This window comes from Chenopodium quinoa, unplaced genomic scaffold, assembly GCF_001683475.1.
Source record: "Chenopodium quinoa cultivar QQ74 unplaced genomic scaffold, ASM168347v1, whole genome shotgun sequence".
Classification (NCBI taxonomy): domain Eukaryota; kingdom Viridiplantae; phylum Streptophyta; class Magnoliopsida; order Caryophyllales; family Amaranthaceae; genus Chenopodium; species Chenopodium quinoa.
In genome coordinates, this window is record NW_018743292.1 from 2,489,231 (window position 1) to 2,507,421 (window position 18,191).

An 18,191-nucleotide genomic window follows, 5' to 3' on the forward strand; every position below is an offset into this window, starting at 1 on the left:
AGTCATGCTCATACCCAGCTGCAATCTCTAAGAAGTACACATATTGTTGGTATTTAATGGGTACTCATAATGTTGAAGATATTCTAAAATGCCTAATTAGAGAGGGTACAATAACAATTGATATGTAATTTGAGCTTGTATAATCCATACTTCATATACGGAGTACCACTTATAAACTCTTTGAACTCACCAACAAGAGTTGGCTCAAGTGATAAATAGCTTGATGCCGCTTAAGAAAGAGGTCTCGAGTTCGAACCTCACCGAATGCTAAAAAAATTCTTGTTAGGAGACTCAGCTACCATAAGCCAGGTGTGCAACTCGGGTCGGATCCGAATATAGTCGGAATTAAGCTCTGATGAACCGGGTGGGACAAACTCCAAAAAAAAAAAAAAAAAAAAAAAAAAAAAAAAAAAAAAAAAAACCTCTTTGAATTCATATTAGTATATTACACATAATACTCACAATTCGTACAACATGAACATCTACTTATCTACTTGCTGATAACGTGGACCCTTCCAATGCTCACAACTCGTACAACATGAACCAACTGAATTTTATTGCAAAAAATTCATGTCTGGACTTGATGAAAGAGAAATGGCGTTGCTGAACACTTCCTTCTTCAACACCAAAACCCGCCAAATTCTTTTTCACCATCATCTTCATCATATTAAACCCTTAAATTCTGTACAATTTCCTCAATTTCCCAATACCCATTTGTCTAATCACCTCAGAAATCCCAGCTTAAGATGTTTTTCTCAAAAACAAAGCCAATCCACCCAAAAATCACTCATAAAGGAAGAAGAAGAATTGGGAAAAGGAGTTGAAAAGTATGAATTTGAGAGGTTGTTCTCAAATCTTAATCAAGCCACTTTGAAGCATGAACCTGGTTAGAATTCTAGCTTAACTTTTGCTCATTTTGATTGAAATTATAATTAAATTCTTATTTTGAAGTTTTGATTGTTTTCTTGATCAATGATCATTGCCTTTTTTAAATTCTGTTGGCAGGTAGCCTTAGCAGTTCAATCTTCCTAGTGGCAGGAACTACGGTATGCCCACCTCCTAATTTAGCTTAGTGAATAAAATTTGAGTGATTTTAGTTTAAATTATTAATATCTGGATTGAATGTGCCCACCTCCTAGTTAGAGCCTTAGAGACTTAGAGGGATTAATGCAAGTGAAAGCGGCTATGTTAGGTGCCTAGAAGAAATATCCGGTGTTACGTGTTCTGAGTTATGACTGTGGTTAGGTGTGTTTGTGGTTGGGGGGAGGGGGTCTGATAGCTGATGCTCCTTTCAAACTAGAGTTGCCTAAAATTATGGTGATGAACTGATGATAATACAGAAGCATTTGACTGCATTGTGCTTACATACATTGAAAGTGGCACTTTAATTGCTGCATACTATATTGCTTTTATATGTTCAATTGTTCCTTTTTATGGTGTACATATATGTATATATATGTGTATATATGTAATATATATATATATATATATATATATATATATATATATATATATATATATATATATATATATATATATATATATATATATATATATATGTGTGTTATATAACGTGAAATTGATATGATTTGTTGATTTCTCATTTTCACCAAGTTTGCCTTACTGTTTTGTTTAACTCATTTTTTTTTTTTCCTGAGAACTTTACAGATTGGTGCAGGGATTTTAGCAATTCCAGCTGTGACACAAGAATCAGGGTTTCTTGCCTCTGCGGTGGCGTGCATTGGTTGTTGGGTGTATATGGTAGGGGTTTGCAGCGAACTCGTTAATTTGATTGTCATGGATAGTGATCATGTACTGATGAGTGATCTAAACAATATTTTTGTACATTTGCAGGTTGCAACTGGCTTGCTAATTGCTGAAGTTAATGTAAATACAATGTGCGAGTTGGATTCTGGGGGCGTCTCTTTGGTAATTCATGCCCTATCATTATCTTTAGGATTGTTAATATTTTGAATGGACAAGAAAATACAGCTCCCTTACTTCTTTGAGAAACCTGAATTAGACCATGAATTAGTTCAACCATTTAATTTGCAAGTTTCATTTCACTCCCTCTTGTGATTATGCAACACTATCGTAACATCATAGTGATCAAATCAGATATCGTGTCTTATTCTTTTTGGAGCTCGAGCTTGGATTTGGTTTAGAACATATGCAAATGCAAAAAGGAATGTTCAATTTTGTGGTTTTAAGGAGTGTCATGCATCATTTGCTCGTTACAACAACTATCAAGTATCAACTACCACACTTTGGACATCTTTAATCAGTATATGACTTATATGTTGCTTTATCCTTCCCTCAAAATGTGACCAATACCTCTTTGCTCGTATGAAATGCTTAATGGTGTAATTATTAAAACTGCTGGCTTTCAGCAACTTTTTTTTGAAGGAAAGAATGTTGCCTGTCTCTTTCTTATGCAGACATGTTAATTAATTGGAAATTGTTTTCAGGTGTCAATGGCAAAGAGAACAGTGGGTTCAGTGGGAGTCCAAGTTGCTTGGTAAGACAATTTGTTTTGAATCTTTCATTATGATTATGTACATAAGAAACTTCTATTGTCTCCTATTTCTGAAGATATTAAAAGAGAATAAGAACTTCTTCTTGCTTTGTTCTAGGATCTTAACTTTTGACTTGTTAGAACTCACTTTACAAGGACTATTGCCCCTTGTTAATCCTTGAACCTTAAAGTTAAGACTGATTTCTGTTACTTCAATTTCAGAATGCACATCTCATTTATCTTAAAAATTTGGATGGGTAGTATAAGCAGAGCCTTCACAAAGATAGTGTTTTAGCTTAGCTCTAGAAAATAAGGGTAGGTCATAGGAGTCTATCCTCATTACATTGCTATGCAGTGATCTCTAGACAATTAGGTCTAAGTGAAAGAGTGACTGTTAAACAACCCATAACCCTCATACTACAAGAGTTTGTTTGTTGGTGTCTCTGGCATAGAACCAAACATTCAGGTTTATTGGAGAAGATGTATATGAAAAAAGGAACACAATAGAGTGAGATAGACTTCCTTGTGCTCGAGCAATTGATTTCGGTTGTATGTCCAGCAATCCAGCATGACATTGTTAATTGTGTTGTTAGCTTGTCTTGAAAATTCTCAAAATATGCTGACTGAATCTTGCAGCAAACATCTCTTCTTTTACTTTTTGAGCATTGTGGAACAATAATTTCAATTTTTATTACCTGACGCTATTCTGCTTGATGAATCTATTGAGGATTGTTGTTTATATTAACTAACGACTGTGTTTTCCTTGTACTGCAGCTGGTCATACATTTTTATACATTACGCTCTCCTTGTTGCCTACATAGCACGGTCATCAGATATATTGACAAATTACCTTGGTATTCCACTGTATGAGCTATGCTTCTAGCAATCTCCTTTCCTTTGCATTTGGTAAAGCATAGTGCATTTATTGTTGGTATTAGTTATTTTCTGAGTGCTCATCGGCAATTAAAATAATAGTGATCTTGTCATCCGTGCATGTGTGAATATTTATAGCTTCTAGTTTGCGTTGCGTTTATCCAAAGTATACATAAATGAAGTGTCAGGTAAGCTTGGGTGGGTGTGTTTTACCCGTGGCCCTGTGGGCATATCCTAGATAAGAAACGTCACTCATGGGTAGAGTTGAGTCAGTTGACAGCTTGACTTTAAGGCATCTATATGCAATTTTCTCTGCTTGTAGTTGATGATGTATTTGAGCCTTCTGTAATTCTTGATATGGTATGGACTTATTGTGTATCATTGTATCTATGTTTTACAAATACCTTTTGAACTGAATTAGCCACTGTAGCTTTGCTCATGGTTAATGGTTGCAGGCTTGGCCAGTCTGCCAGAGTTTCAGCATAGCCTAGCATCAGGCAGACATTTTGAATACTTATGGCAAACCTTCAGTTTTTTCTGGTTGCATTACACATGTGTTCTTGATAGGAACATTGCTTGCTGATTGCTACCACCTTCATTTCAATTTTTTCCTCTGCCGGTAACATTTTTAGTTTACAACTTGCAAGTGTCAATTGTCATTCACTAATTTGGGTGAAGATACATTGTCAATGAGCAATACAGCGGGTCCTGTTATGAATTGTTGCAAGTTGTAACACAATCAAAATGCATGTATTTAATGCAGAGGATCTAGTATACAGATTTTGATGAATAAAATTGTTATGACAGATGGGAAAGTGCGGGATTGTTTTCACTGGCTTTTGGAGGATTATGTTACTTTGGAAGGTATGTGTAAGCCTTTGCTCAATTTTACTGCATCCCGCTCAATATTATTGTGATAGAGCTATTTGGGCACACTCTTTTTTTACTCCCTCTGTCCTGTAACATATCCTTTTTGCATGGAATTTAATGATAGTGAAAATCAGAAACTGGAATAGAAAAAAATGTGAGTGGGGTATGTGGGCCCAACTTAGGTTTTTTGCGGGACATCCCAAAACAGAATATGAACTTTACTCAGGAATGGAAGGAACATAATTTCCTTTATCAACCAGTTCTGGTTTTTTCATTTCCGTTTTGCCATGTGCTTACTTTTTTAGTTCACTGAAGATGCTCCTTCATGTTTTGTGAGATGATAGTTATTTATTTCTTGTATCATTTATTCCTTCTGTCTTTCTTTAATGCTGCATCATAAGAGTTGAGATATTGATTTTGAAACATAGTGACAAAAACAGTGGTACTCGTAACTCTATTTCTCTGTTACTCGTATTTGATAAGCTTAGTACTATTACAGTGTGAGATTATTCTGCCAAGATGAAATTTGTTTTTACTTTTATCTCGCAGCCAACGTATCATTGGTGCTGTTAATGGACTGTTAGTGTTGGGGATCATTACTGCATTTACAGCTTTAGTGGTGAGACTTCCTATGTATGTGCCGAGTGACCCTTCTCCCATTCCCCCTCTTCCTTCTTTATCTATTTAAGTTTATTCTTTTTAATATGAAGTGTGCTAGAGCTGCTTCATATTGGCCACATTTGTACTAGGTGGAACCATAAATTTTTGTGCGACCAGCTTTTCACTTTAATAGAATATGATTTCGTTATCTCCAGGTTGTCGCTAGTGCAGACCTACATCTTGATGCTCTTTTGAAGGCCAATTTTGAAGCTGTGCCTTCAAGTATACCTGTCATAGCACTTGCGTATGTCTATCATGTAAGTAAGCTAATCCCTATGCCCCTTAAAGTGTGTGTGTGTCTCCTGTCTCGTTCTTTTTTTCTTGTCTAACTTTACTAATCAATCATTAATTATTTTCAATATATAATTTAAATAATATTTATTGAAGGTAAATCTGATACAAATCTCACAATTTGTTTTAGCTCATTAATTTTGTTTATGAAGCACGTCTTTTCTTTGGTTTGTTCAGAACGTGGTTCCTGTCCTTTGCACAAACTTGGAGGGTGACCTGTCAAAAGTAAGGTGAATCTTTGATTAGCATTCTTATCATTGCTGCACTAGTGTTTTGCCCGGACGATGCCCCGGGTCACACGTTATATATTATTGTACAACAACTTTTTGGTGCTACAGGCCACACCTTATAGCAGGGGTTATCCGAGTTATTTTGTTAGGGGTTACCCGAGTTTACTCGAGTTACTCGGTCAGGGGTTACTTGAGAGGTTTGGACAGAGGTTACTTGAGGGGTTCACTCGGTCAAGGGTTACTTGAGGGGTTACTCGAGTTACTCGGTCAAAGGTTACTCGAGTTACTCGGTTAGGGGTTACTTGAGAGGTTACTCGGTCTAGGTTACTCGAGTTACTCAGTCGAGTAGGAGTTATTTAAGGAGTTGGGTCAGGGGTTACTCGAGTAATTCGGTCAGGGGTTACTTAAGGAGTTCGGTCAGGGGTTACTTTAGGGTTCAGTCAGGGGTTACTTGAGTGGTTACTCAGTCAGGGTTTACTTAGTCAGGTGTTACTCGGTCAGGGTACTCGAGGGGTTCGGTCATGGGTTACTCGAGGGGTTACTTGAGTGGTTACTCGGTGAGGAATAACTCAAGTCACCCCTGACCGAGTAACTCGAGTAACCCCGACAACTCGAGTAACCCGTGATTGAGAACTTGAGTAACCCCTGCCGCACGGTACAGCAGGCCGCATACAAAAATTGTGTTTATTGTATTATAATTTTCATGTATTATACTTATGTAGATGAATTTGACAGTCCTTTTGTCCCCATGAAGTATGAGGTAATAGTTGCATTGAATACTCATTGAGTTTATTCTTTGAGTATCTTTTTACTTATGCTTTTCACTTATATATAGTAAGTTTTTTTTACATATTGATAATGTGGTTGATAATTGGCTTACATCATTAAAATAGTCATCTTTGTTATAAGAGGTTGGGTGTTCGAATCTTCTTAACCTTATGTTTTTATATGGAGCAATAATGGTTTCTTCGGTGACATGTGACGTGGCGTAATGGTTAAGATTGTTAAAGGTGATGTGGCGTCATGTTGGGAAGCTGACGTGGCGTAATTAAAAAGGGCCTATGTGGCACATCAACGTTCTTAGGAACGCCTTTTAATATATTAGTATAGATTTCCTTATCTTAGGACAATTAACGCCTTTTAATATATTAGTATAGATTTCATTATCTTAGGACAATTAGTGAAGTACAATTATTTGCATTGTGGTGTTATCTAGACCAAATGCTAGAGTCAATATAGACAAAGAAATGGCTAAACTCTGTAGTATTTCTGCCATACAAAATTAGCTGTGTTATGTTGTTCCAACCATTCATAATCCCGGAAATGACTTTCTTTTTACAGAAGACCCTTTATAATAGATGGACCATTCCTATCCTCTCTTCATCATTGGCACATTAAGAAATGTTTTCATAAAGGTTATTGCACCAATTGATAGTATGCTTTAACATATTGTTGATCAAAGACAGGTAATGATCATGAATATGACTGTTTAATCCTCTTGCATGGTACTGAAGTGAACATACTTTGTCAAGCTTTACATATAAGCAGCATAATCTGATACTCCAGCTTGCCATATGATTTTATGACAACTTAAGCTCTTGTTTCTGGTATATTCTGAGAATAAACTAAATCTGTTCTCTTGCAGGACAGCAGTTGTCGTAGGAACCGCTATTCCCCTGCTTCTATTTCTTGTTTGGAATGGAGTAATTCTTGGTACATTCACTAATCTAGATTCAGATGTTGGGAAGATTCTTGATCCATTACAAGAACTGAGATCAAGCAATGGAGTTGTTGGGGTAATTGTATTTTGAGTTTTCTTTATAGTTTTGGTGTTGTTGACTCTGTGGAAGCAGATTGACCAACTACACATTGCTTCTGTTTTTTGGAATTTCTGGAATGCAGCCAATAGTCGATACCTTTTCAATTTTTGCTATTGGAACATCATACATTGGATTTGTTCTGGGACTTGCCGACTTTTTAGCTGATTGTAAGCACTTCTCCTTTTCCTGCTATAGAATCGTTTATGATACTTGCATTGTTGTTATGGCTGTATTATATAATTCGCATTGGCTGAAGATTTTTATTTTGCAAATTAAGATTTTTGTGAAAATGGTACGACAGTTTCAAGAAACTTGTAGTAATTATATTGGTTTTGTCTTCATTTTCTCTGGCACACATACAATACTGAGGTTTGTTTTCTTCTGTTCTTGTGGAAGAAAGAGCAAATTTTAGAAATTTATGTTCCAATTTGTTGAAATATGAAAAGTTGATATCTATGCATCTTTTGATTGGTACCTAATTGAAGACTGAGGTTTCCCAATCGTTCTTGCAGTGCTGAAACTCCCAGCTGGACAAAGCAAACCACTTCCATATTTGATTACTTTGCTCCCACCATTGGTGCTTGCACTGTTAGACCCCGAAATTTTTTTCAAGGCTTTGGATTTTGCTGGAACATATGGTGGTAAGCATATGTCTTGCGTCTTTCAGATGTCCGATTACGTAAATTCTAGTATGATTACTCCTGCCATCTCTAGACTATAAGCCACATTTGTTTCGGGGAGCATTTTTAACAAACGGATTACTGATACCATATATATCCACTATCCAAAGTTTTATGTCTCCTTCCCATTGTTGCCTTTGGAATTATAGTCAGGGGTGTCATTGAAGGTAATATGGGAAAAGTCTAATAGAAGTACACGTTTCTATTATACTACAATGTATATTTGAAATTTTTGCTTATATTTTTTGGATGGTCTTAAATAGAATAGTGGCCTATTATCTAGGGATGAAGAGTATATATGTCTAGTTGTTAACAATTTCTGTAATCTTGCAGTATTGATGCTTTTCGGAATTCTTCCCGCAGCAATGTCTTGGTCAGACCGATACTTGACTTCGCCAGAGCTCCCAAAAGTGCCCCAGCAGGTTCCCGGAGGAAAAGTTACACTTTTCCTAGTGATGGGTGGCGCTGCATGGGTCATTTCATCAGAATTATTGAACACTTTCAATCACTCGAGAAGTTTGTGATATGCTCCAATAAAAGAAGGCGCGGACGGAAATTGAAACAAAAGGCTTTGAGACTTAGGCTAGAATAACAAGAAGCTGTTTGAAGTAGAGGATGTTTAGAACTCAGATTGTCCGTCAGTAAAAACTGCACATACTAAACCTTCATCAGTATCGACATATAATTAACGAACATTTTACCATTATACTCCGTAATAATCATGTTAATTAAGGTTAATATTTCTGCAATAATGTTTAGCTCTTTGAGCCTGTTGGTATGCACAATTTTCATTTCAATGAAATGGTGGATATATTTGATGTAAATTAAAGGAAAATTGAGGTTTATAATATCATCAATTTAACTTGTTTGTTATACTTATTTTCTAATGTTTTAATTAGGAACTTTTACACTAAACTTTTATAAAAATGAAGATGAAAAACAAAAAATTACATCAGCACAGTACCAACAAAATTTGTTACAACGATCAAAACAATATTCTTTGACATTATTTTACTCCGTATATTCCTCATTATACAACGGTGAGTGAAATTTGTTACAATTATTAATCTAGAGGAATTTATGTTACATTGTTAAATTTAAAAGGCATAGCCTTCATAAATCTTTTTCTTAGTGAAGATATATCCAGGTTTATGTCAAGAAAAGTAACGAATTGAGATTTTTTTTCTAAAAGGTAAATTAAGATAATTTGCAATCAATGTAGTTCCTAATCCAACAAATTATCAAAATCTCATCTTATCTCATGTTATCAACCTACAGCTGGCAAACAATCAAAGAATTTCACAATCATGATTCATGATTTCACCAGCTATTCAATAATTGCATGATGAAAAAAAAAATAATAATAATAATGTCGAAAGAAAATCAACTAAGAAATTTTTCTTTTTTTTTTTTTTGGAAAGAAATACATTGATAAGTCTTCTCTCAACACTGAACCCTACATATTACAATCATCTTGGATGCACATTTCCCTGCGCTAAGGATATGACAGAAGAGAAGCATAGGGAATGCCAAGGGGACTCAAAGAGTACTAACAGTCCATAAAAAACACTGCTCGGTCGCTTTGTAGCCAGTTGCATGCAACACTAACAATAACTAGAAGCACATGAAAGCATGCCCTACTTCAGGGTAGATTTTGTACATGGACATCTCTTTAAGTTTGTAGCCAAACATACACAGCCGTCTCAGTCACCAAAATAAAGTCCCTATCAATGATGAACTGGAGTAAAGCTGAACGTAAACTTTAGGGTAGATTTTGTACATGGCCGTCTCACTCACCAAAATACTTCCTCTGCCAAAAAGCCAACTTATGGCTTTCAATGGTTCCCAATGCTAACTTGACATACTCCATACGGAAAGTTTTGATCCTATGCCCTTCCCTCCAATGTGCGTCAACTCAATAATCATGTTCTAGAATTGATTCTCAGACTGATCCTAAAAGGGATGGGATTCATATGCTGATACATTACTAGGATAGAATATTCCTACCAGCTTAAGGTGGCTGTCAAACCACCAAAATAACGCATACAACAGTGTATGATCAAGATGAGCTTTCATGAAACTCTCATAATGAAACAACCATAAAGAGGCTTCGGTAATGGAGACCTCAGCTAAGTTCTCATTGGAAAACATAGGGACAAGGGAAACTGAGAGAAAATACTCTGCTACAGAAACAGATGGCACCAGCAAAAGTAACTTGATAATACATATGAACTTATCTACATGAGGAATTACCCCCAGAAATAGAAAATATTTGTAGGAAAAAAAAAAGGCAGAAACCTGTGAAATTCTTGGAACCAAGACCAAAACATTGTCATTGTCTGAGGCAGCTTTGTTCCGTTTCAACATATTTACGAAATTTCAGTTAAAATAGCCAAATTGATCCCCAAGGCATGCAAGCAAAGACAGCAAGTAATTCAAGCAATGCTGATTACACACATACATAACCTAGTAGTCAAAAGGCCAGCCGCTGTAATTCATCTCATGATTCTCATGAGTTGTTGGAGGTGGGGGCGGTGGGGGAGGGGAGGGGTTGCTTGCGCTAGTTGGAACATACTCACGGGTGCTGCTACTGTTTGATGAACGAAAAGGCCACAGGAAAGAGAATGGATTCCTCCTGCTTGTATTCTGGTCACTGCTTCCTCTCTCTCTTGAGTTGTTACTAGAACTTCTTCTGCTCACACTACCAGAGCTTTGTCTGCCACTTGAAGTACTTGAGCCTAACTCATGGCGACAAACAGGGCATGAGTTGTGCTGGACCAGCCATGGGACAATGCAATCAGAATGGTACATGTGATTGCAAGGCATTTGCCTAGCTTCAGTGCCCAACTCAAATTGATCTTTACAAACAGGGCAATGTGAATCAGTCTGGATATGTGCCCGAGTGATCTTGACTATGGGCATTGCATCAATTGCCGTTCGAGGGGCTGGTGGTGGCCCCTGCCTGTCAACCATTAGCTGCTCGATCAATTCTTGAAGGCCAGGCCCCACAAACAGATCACCATTATTTCCCCGGCTTAATCCAATTCCCGGGTTTCCATTGAAGAACATCTCAAACCCACCACTTCTAGGCATTGGCATCCTTCCGGGCATTTGCCCTTGAAAAATCAACCAAGGGCTACGATCAGCATCTAAACCATATCTCCTCCTTTGCCCCATAAATGCATCCAAAGCTTCAATTAACCCTAACCTATGCTCGGGATTATTCCGGATCATCAAAGAGTCTAAAGCTTCCATAATTCCATGTAATTGATCAGGACCATCTCTCATTCCATATGGATTAGTAGTAGCGGTAGTAGTATATCCACCAGGACCAGGACCACCACCTAACTCCTCTAACTCTTGCACAAACCCTCCATCACAATAAGGGCAAATCGTGCCTCGGCTTCGAGGGCGAATTGGCTGCCTGCATTGATAACACCAGTGTGTATTTCCACCACTCGACATCTTAAAAACAATCCCTCTCCTTTCACTTCTTTCCCCTTGATCAATATCTCTCCTCTCAAATATCCCCAAAATCTATTAACTTCAACAACCAAGAATCACCCTGCATCAGAATTTGTAACTCTAAGGTTCAATCATAATTTTCAAACAAATTCATTAAAACAAATTGCAAATTTTATCAGGAAGATGAAATTCACACTTCAGTTACAAATGTTACACCAAGGTCACCAAACAAAATCCCAAATTCCCAATTCAATTTACAAACAATCACTTCATTTTAAAACCAAATTCAACAATTCAATCATCCATAAAATGACCAAAATCAAGAGTAAGATCTGAAATTGACCAAAATCATAAAATGAAAAGCAGATTCAAAGAACAAAATCAATCTAATCATGCAAATTAATAAATGCTCAAAACACAAAACCCACATCAAATTAACCCAATTAAACAACAAGATGCTGACAAAAATATCAAGTTTAAAATTAAAAAACATAACTTTACATAAAACCCATTAATAATAACCAAAAATAAATCACTCCCAGATTAAAAAAATCCAAACCCATCAAAGAAAAATAAATAATAATGATGAGAGAGGAAGAGTGATTTACCAGAGACAACCATGGAAACTGAAGTGACGAGAGGAGAGAAAGAGTGTTTTTTGCAAAATGTGTTTTTTAAGAGAGAGAAAATAAAGTTTTAGAGAGAGAAAGAGGAGAACAAGAAATTCTAGAATCTGATAAGAGCCATTGGAAATTAATTTTGATAGATGATTGATGGGGTTGGTTGGGTGAAAACGCTATAATGCGCTAGGGTGCGCACTACGCCTACTTTTAGAAAACGCTAATAATGAGGTCAGCGATTTTGGACTGTGGAAATTATCGTGCCTTTGCCTTGTCTCGTGGGTTATCTTTGTTTTTTCCACGCACTTTTATTTTTGTTGATAAATATTGACTTATAATGACTTTGTATAATTATTACAGAAAACTGTACTTTACACCAGAAAAACTAGGTTAAACCCGACGATTTTTAACTCTATATGTTACTGGGTATCAATTTTAAATTATAGTTAAATATAAAAAATAATTTGGTCCAAAATTTATTTCTTATTTCATCCCACATCAAGCAACTTAAAATATTTTTTTTTTATCTTTGATGACTACTACATACTATATTTGTTTATTACATATAATTTTTATTCAAACTTTCTTCTATCTTGAACCCTGATGGCATATTTATTTCTATTTTTCTTATTTCACATTTGATAATTTTTCATTCCAATTATGTTAAGTTGAAAGATATATATTCATAATATTTTTACTATAAATAATTATTATACATTAAAAATTAATTATATAAAGATATCCAAAATTTTAAAAGAAAATATTTTGTTAATATTTTCTATCAATTTTTTTAAAAGTTTTATTTTTAAAAAAAAATATACTAAGGACACACCAGAATATGTGTCATTGCGGGTGTGTCTTTTAGTATATAGTTATTATGAATTTATGATTGATTGATGATTACTGTAAAAGATTTTTTTTTAATGAATTTTTTTGGATGATTTTCTCAATTTTTTTTTTACAAGTTTGTCATATGTTATGTTTTTTGTTTTTTTAGGATAATTTTTTCCCATAAAAAATAAGAAAAAGTTTTCGCCTACACCTTTTGAATTTAAAATAAGAAAAGTTAAGTCAAAGTATTTTAAATTTGACTATTTTTTAAGATGAAACAATTAAGAGATAAGAGAGTATTAAATTATACGATTTATGAGCATATAATATTGACAAAATTATGTAGACCTCGAATCATAATGTAAGTAATCGTTATGACTCACTTACAATCAATACCGTGTAATCAATAATCTTCCACCTAAACTAAGTTTAGCTAGATTAAACAAGATGTTGGTCATTTTTTATCATACATTTATAATTTCATACACATGTACACATCGAATCTTAATCTATCAATCGTCATGACATGCTTATAGTCAATACCGTGCATAGCACTTATTTTTTAATGATAAAATATTATTATAACACGTAACAACAATCAACTTGTACTTCTGATATTCTACAACGCATTATTAATAAGAAAATCAATTTAAACTTGTCATTGATATTTACAAGAAAATGAACCTCGTATATTGTTAGTTATTGGCTTATTAAATTACATTTGAAAAGGTCAAAAGTAAAGGTCTTTTTCGTTACATAGTCCGCATTATTTTAAAGAATGCCGTAGTCATGTTACTTTCATAAATGATAGCTTGGAAAAAACAAGAAAAACACCGAATTTAGGTTCACCAAACCCCCAAACGTAGGAGAAGAACAAAATACTCCGTACATACTTGCACCGGACTCAGAACAAGCTTAATGACTGATATAATCTCCAGATTGGCAGCACATCGGTAGCCAGAATACTAACAAAGAATCCGATTTGATAAAAACTGTTATCGTTAAAATAAATCTCAGAGTTTTACAGCCCCACTCATCCCTCGAACCATACACACCACCTATAAGACAATGCAACGAAAACAAAATCTTTAGAGACAAACTAAAGCATCCCAGATTAAGAACTACTTAAACCCGGAATTGAGCTATACTATGTAGTCCTCTTAAATCTTGTTGAAGGCAACAATATCACAGCTCTGGATGTATTCGTTTCTTGGCTCGGCTGTGAGGTAGTCTTCGATGAGGTTGTCGACGGAAACAAGGTCGTCAACAATGGTCATCATGATTGTCATCTTCTTAATACCGTAACCAACTGGGACCAATTTGGCTGCAGGAAAATCATGGGACATTTAGCTCATCATATAAAAATGCAAAGTCGAAATTTGTAAAAGGTGAGAATGGAGATAGATAGGATCATACATGCTCCCCATGTGAGACCTTCCATCTGGACACTGCGAACAGCCTCTTCAAGCTTCTGCATGTCGGTTTCATCATCCCATGGCTTCACATCAAGAAGAATGGAAGATTTTCCACCTAATTACAAAGGTAGAATAGTCAGAGACAAAAAAGTTTCAAGGGCTGCAAATGAGTGCACATCCATATGAAGAATTATTATCTCAGATTACACAAAGCACATATAACAATGAAATAAAAATTTCCCCATCTCCAAAGGAAAGAAGACTATAGTTCTTCGATAAAAATCTCAAGAAGGGTATTACTTTGGCGATGGTTCGTGCATAAGACCCATTATCCAGGTGTAACGCTCGAAATTCAACGCTTGACGGAAAATGATAGAATGCACATAATGCCTCTCTTACACAATAAACTTCAATTGAAATTGAGATCACAGTGCTTTCAGATTAAAAGTATGATCAACCATCCTCCAAATTGTGAATTATAATCTAAGATAACACACAAAGCACATACAACAGTTAAAATAAACAATTTCCCCATCTCCAAAGTAAAAGAGGACTATAGTTCTTCCGCTATAGCTATAAATCTCTGGAGAAGGGTATTTCTTTGGCGCTGGTTCATGCATAAGACCCATTATCCAGGTGTAACGCTCGAAATTCAACGCTTGACAGACAATGCTATAAAACAGTATTTCTCTTCCGCAACTAGATTCAATTGATATCCGATCACAGTATTTCCAAATAAAAAGTTTGATGAACCAACCTCTGTGTTATGAAGCATTATCTACAGATTATTTCCACGTATATATGACATTAAAACAAACAATTTTCCCATCTCCAAAGGGAAAGACTATAGTACTTACGCTATAGGATAAAAAGTCTCTGGAGAAGGATATTACTTTAGCGTTAGTTCATGCATAACACCCATTATCCAGGTGTAATGCTCGAAAATTTAACGCAGACAGAATGCACATAAGTTGTCTCTTCAGCAATTTCACTCAACCGACATTGAGATCACATAAATTTCAGAATAATATCTTTGACTAGCTCAGCCCACCCAAAGCAAAGAAAACTAAGAAAATTTAGGCATAATTAAAAACACAAATCTTACTTTCTTTCTTCTTTCCAGATGCCTTCTTAGCTGCCTCTCTCTCTTCTGCAGCCTTCTTCTCTTCCTCGGTCTCATCACCAAAGAGATCCATATCATCGTCATCATCTTCAGCAGTTGCTTCCTGCAAATTTACAAAAAAAAATTGCATAAGAGAACCATAATACTATCAAACAGTGACAGAAGGAGAAGAAAAGTCATAGGCCATATTAAAAAACAAATGTTTTAAAAAATAAATTGACATTGAGATCGTAGCACTTTCAGATCATCTTATAAACAATATTAATTCAAGCCATTTTTTTACTTTCTTCTATTACATACAGAATTACTACAAAATCATATGTTCAATCTCATTCGTATTGCTCATTTGTTATTATTTGAGTTCTGTAAATCATAAAGGACCTTTAATTAGTGACTAATTGAATATCACTGGATTTTGATCAGTAAACAGTAAATTATACAAAGTTATTTGTTTTGTCAACAGCCTTAGCAAGTGTAATCAGTACCATTTCTAACCTTAGTTCATCACAAGTTACAACCATCTTTGTATCAGAAGACAACTAAAGAAGCGCAATTAAATATAAGAACAAACCTTCTTTTCCTCAGCAGGAGCAGATGCAGCTGGAGCTCCCTGGGAAGAAAATCTCACACCGGCAGCTTGGCCAGGGAAACTGTCATCATAATGAAAAAATAATAACTGATCAGATGTTGAACCACTCTTAAGAGCTCCAAAAGAACAAAAAAAATATTGGAGAATTTCTATTCTAGACGAAACAAACTGACAAAATAAAATTATCTCTACCGCAAAAGGATGGGCAAGCAGGGTAAAATTTCAGATTTACACCTCCCAACATAACAAGCCACTGACTACTTAAAACTCGTTAAATTTTGGATCTACCCATACAACCATACTACCTCCATGATTGAAATGTAAAACTCAAATTAGTGATGGATACTTGTGGGATAATAACCCAGTTCAATTTAAGTGATCTCAAATCATATGTGTCCTATAAATCAAGGACAAAGAGAGTATAGATGCTTTAATATCGTGATGCATTTTCGTAACGGGTTGCTGACAGGAAAAATCATTATAACAACTTGACATGGAAAAATGCGGGGGAAAATCTATAAAAAAAAAATCCTCATTTGACAATTTTGTTGTCAGATGAAACTCCAAAAGGCACATATATGTAATAAACCTCTCAAGGATCTCTAGCTGCGGCAAATGAAATACGACTTCTAATGATCTTGACAATAAATCCCAACAAAAGACAACAAAATAAGCTCTAATTGTTGGTTAAATAACTCAAGGACCATCTCCTATTTTCTGTACATGGATAAAAATTGAATATTTAAATCATCATTCAAGAGCAGCAATTCTTAGTTATCTTAATTACCACACAACCTAATGCAGGAACCTTATAGGCACTTGTAAATCTTAGGCCTAAACCGAACTTAGATTGCTGCTGTTAAACAGCTTCCACACATCCAGGTATTATCATCACCGATAAGTGGTTGACAAATCCTAAAGCTAAAAGTGAATTAGGAAAGATTGGGAAGTGGTGAAAATCAGTCACAAACCTTGCGGCGAGCTGTTGGGAAACGCTTTCGTACCACTTGCTTGCATTTGGGAAAGAATCACTTGGCTTCTCCAATACTGCAGAGTACACCTTGATGTCATCCTTGGTCAGCTCATCCCTTTACAATAGTAATGAAGTTTACAAACATAAGTCCAATGAATAGAAATTTAGAAAAAATAAATAGGGGCAGTACTCTTCCAATCCAAAATATAATCGGGGTTTCAGTAAATTTTGACACATATTAAGGATCTAATTAAATTATATAATCAATCAACAATGTTATATTGCTTACACACAATGATATTATGTTGCATTAACTTATACAATAAAATATTATGGATCCAATTGAAATAGCAAAAATCCACAAAAATCAAAACGGTTTCAAAAGTTTACACCTTTTAATCAACAGAATGTCAATAAATCAACGATGTAAACGCATGGAAATCTCTCAATGGAACCCATCGCAGTTTCTAAATCACTTTAAATTTTCGAAAATCGTCACACAAAAAATCACATTGTATAACATCAATTCAACATTACCATATGATTTTACACAGTTCAATCATCAAAAGTTACATACAACTAAGTTCAAATCCAAGCGGCAAATAAATTAATTGAAATCTATACACATGCATATCAATCAGATTGTTACTAATTCGATAAAATTCAGCTACAAAATCAACAAAATTAAACAATAATAAAATTGCATCAAAATTTGAGGAAATTAAAATCTGGAAAAAATTACCCAGAAACGTAGGATTTGCCAGAAAGGTGATCATCGAGGGATTTGAGACCAGTCTCAGTGTGCAAATCCTTGAAAACTGCCATTTTTAAGGAAGAAAATTGAGGAGAGAGAAGAACAGAGATGAGTGCGAGAGAGTTAAGGAAGAGAGTGAGGCGGAGAGAAAAGGACGAAGAATTGGTGGCTGAATTTCTTTTTATATGCCAAAACCCTAGAGATTTTGGTAAACTCCGAATATTCCAAGTTCGCATAAACCTCTTTCCTTTGTTAAACTTCCCCCACCCTTTTATTTATTTATTTATTTATTTTACAAGTAAATATCTTACACAAGTACTTATACTTTAGTAGTTTGGTTATGTTCAGTTCAACTTGCTCTATGTCTTCATTCGCTTTTTCTAAGTCCATCGGTTTGACCACTTATGATTAGGGATGTCAGTGGGGCACCCGTCCCACCCCCACCCTGCGTTGGGGCGGAGATGGGTCTTGATTTGGCGGGT

The 18,191-nt window shown here is 35.3% G+C and overlaps 3 protein-coding genes across 3 annotated transcripts; 1 reads left to right on the plus strand and 2 right to left on the minus strand.

Annotated features, from left to right (window-relative positions):
• The first annotated feature begins 154 nt into the window (after window positions 1–154).
• Window positions 155–8,763, plus strand: LOC110736350 (tyrosine-specific transport protein-like). The gene is made up of 14 exons (XM_021916552.1): window positions 155–886; window positions 1,006–1,046; window positions 1,669–1,761; window positions 1,855–1,929; window positions 2,469–2,518; window positions 3,290–3,379; window positions 4,196–4,252; window positions 4,808–4,877; window positions 5,074–5,175; window positions 5,387–5,439; window positions 7,085–7,235; window positions 7,342–7,426; window positions 7,772–7,900; window positions 8,273–8,763. Exons 1-14 carry the CDS (start codon window positions 571–573, stop codon window positions 8,461–8,463), a joined length of 1,503 nt encoding a protein of 500 aa, XP_021772244.1. The 5' UTR covers window positions 155–570; the 3' UTR covers window positions 8,464–8,763.
• Window positions 8,764–10,028: 1,265 nt separating this feature from the next.
• On the minus strand, window positions 10,029–12,168 carry LOC110736351 (probable E3 ubiquitin-protein ligase RHC1A). The gene is made up of 2 exons (XM_021916553.1): window positions 12,013–12,168; window positions 10,029–11,504 (listed from the first exon to the last, which is right to left on the minus strand). Exon 2 carries the CDS (start codon window positions 11,402–11,404, stop codon window positions 10,406–10,408), a length of 999 nt encoding a protein of 332 aa, XP_021772245.1. The 5' UTR covers window positions 11,405–11,504; window positions 12,013–12,168; the 3' UTR covers window positions 10,029–10,405.
• Window positions 12,169–13,693: 1,525 nt separating this feature from the next.
• LOC110736352 (elongation factor 1-beta 2-like) lies at window positions 13,694–17,885 on the minus strand. Its single transcript, XM_021916554.1, has 6 exons — window positions 17,698–17,885; window positions 16,954–17,070; window positions 15,965–16,043; window positions 15,376–15,496; window positions 14,272–14,385; window positions 13,694–14,179 (listed from the first exon to the last, which is right to left on the minus strand). The coding sequence occupies exons 1-6, from the start codon at window positions 17,778–17,780 to the stop codon at window positions 14,016–14,018; spliced, it is 678 nt and encodes a 225-aa protein (XP_021772246.1). The 5' UTR covers window positions 17,781–17,885; the 3' UTR covers window positions 13,694–14,015.
• Between the last annotated feature and the right edge of the window lie 306 nt (window positions 17,886–18,191).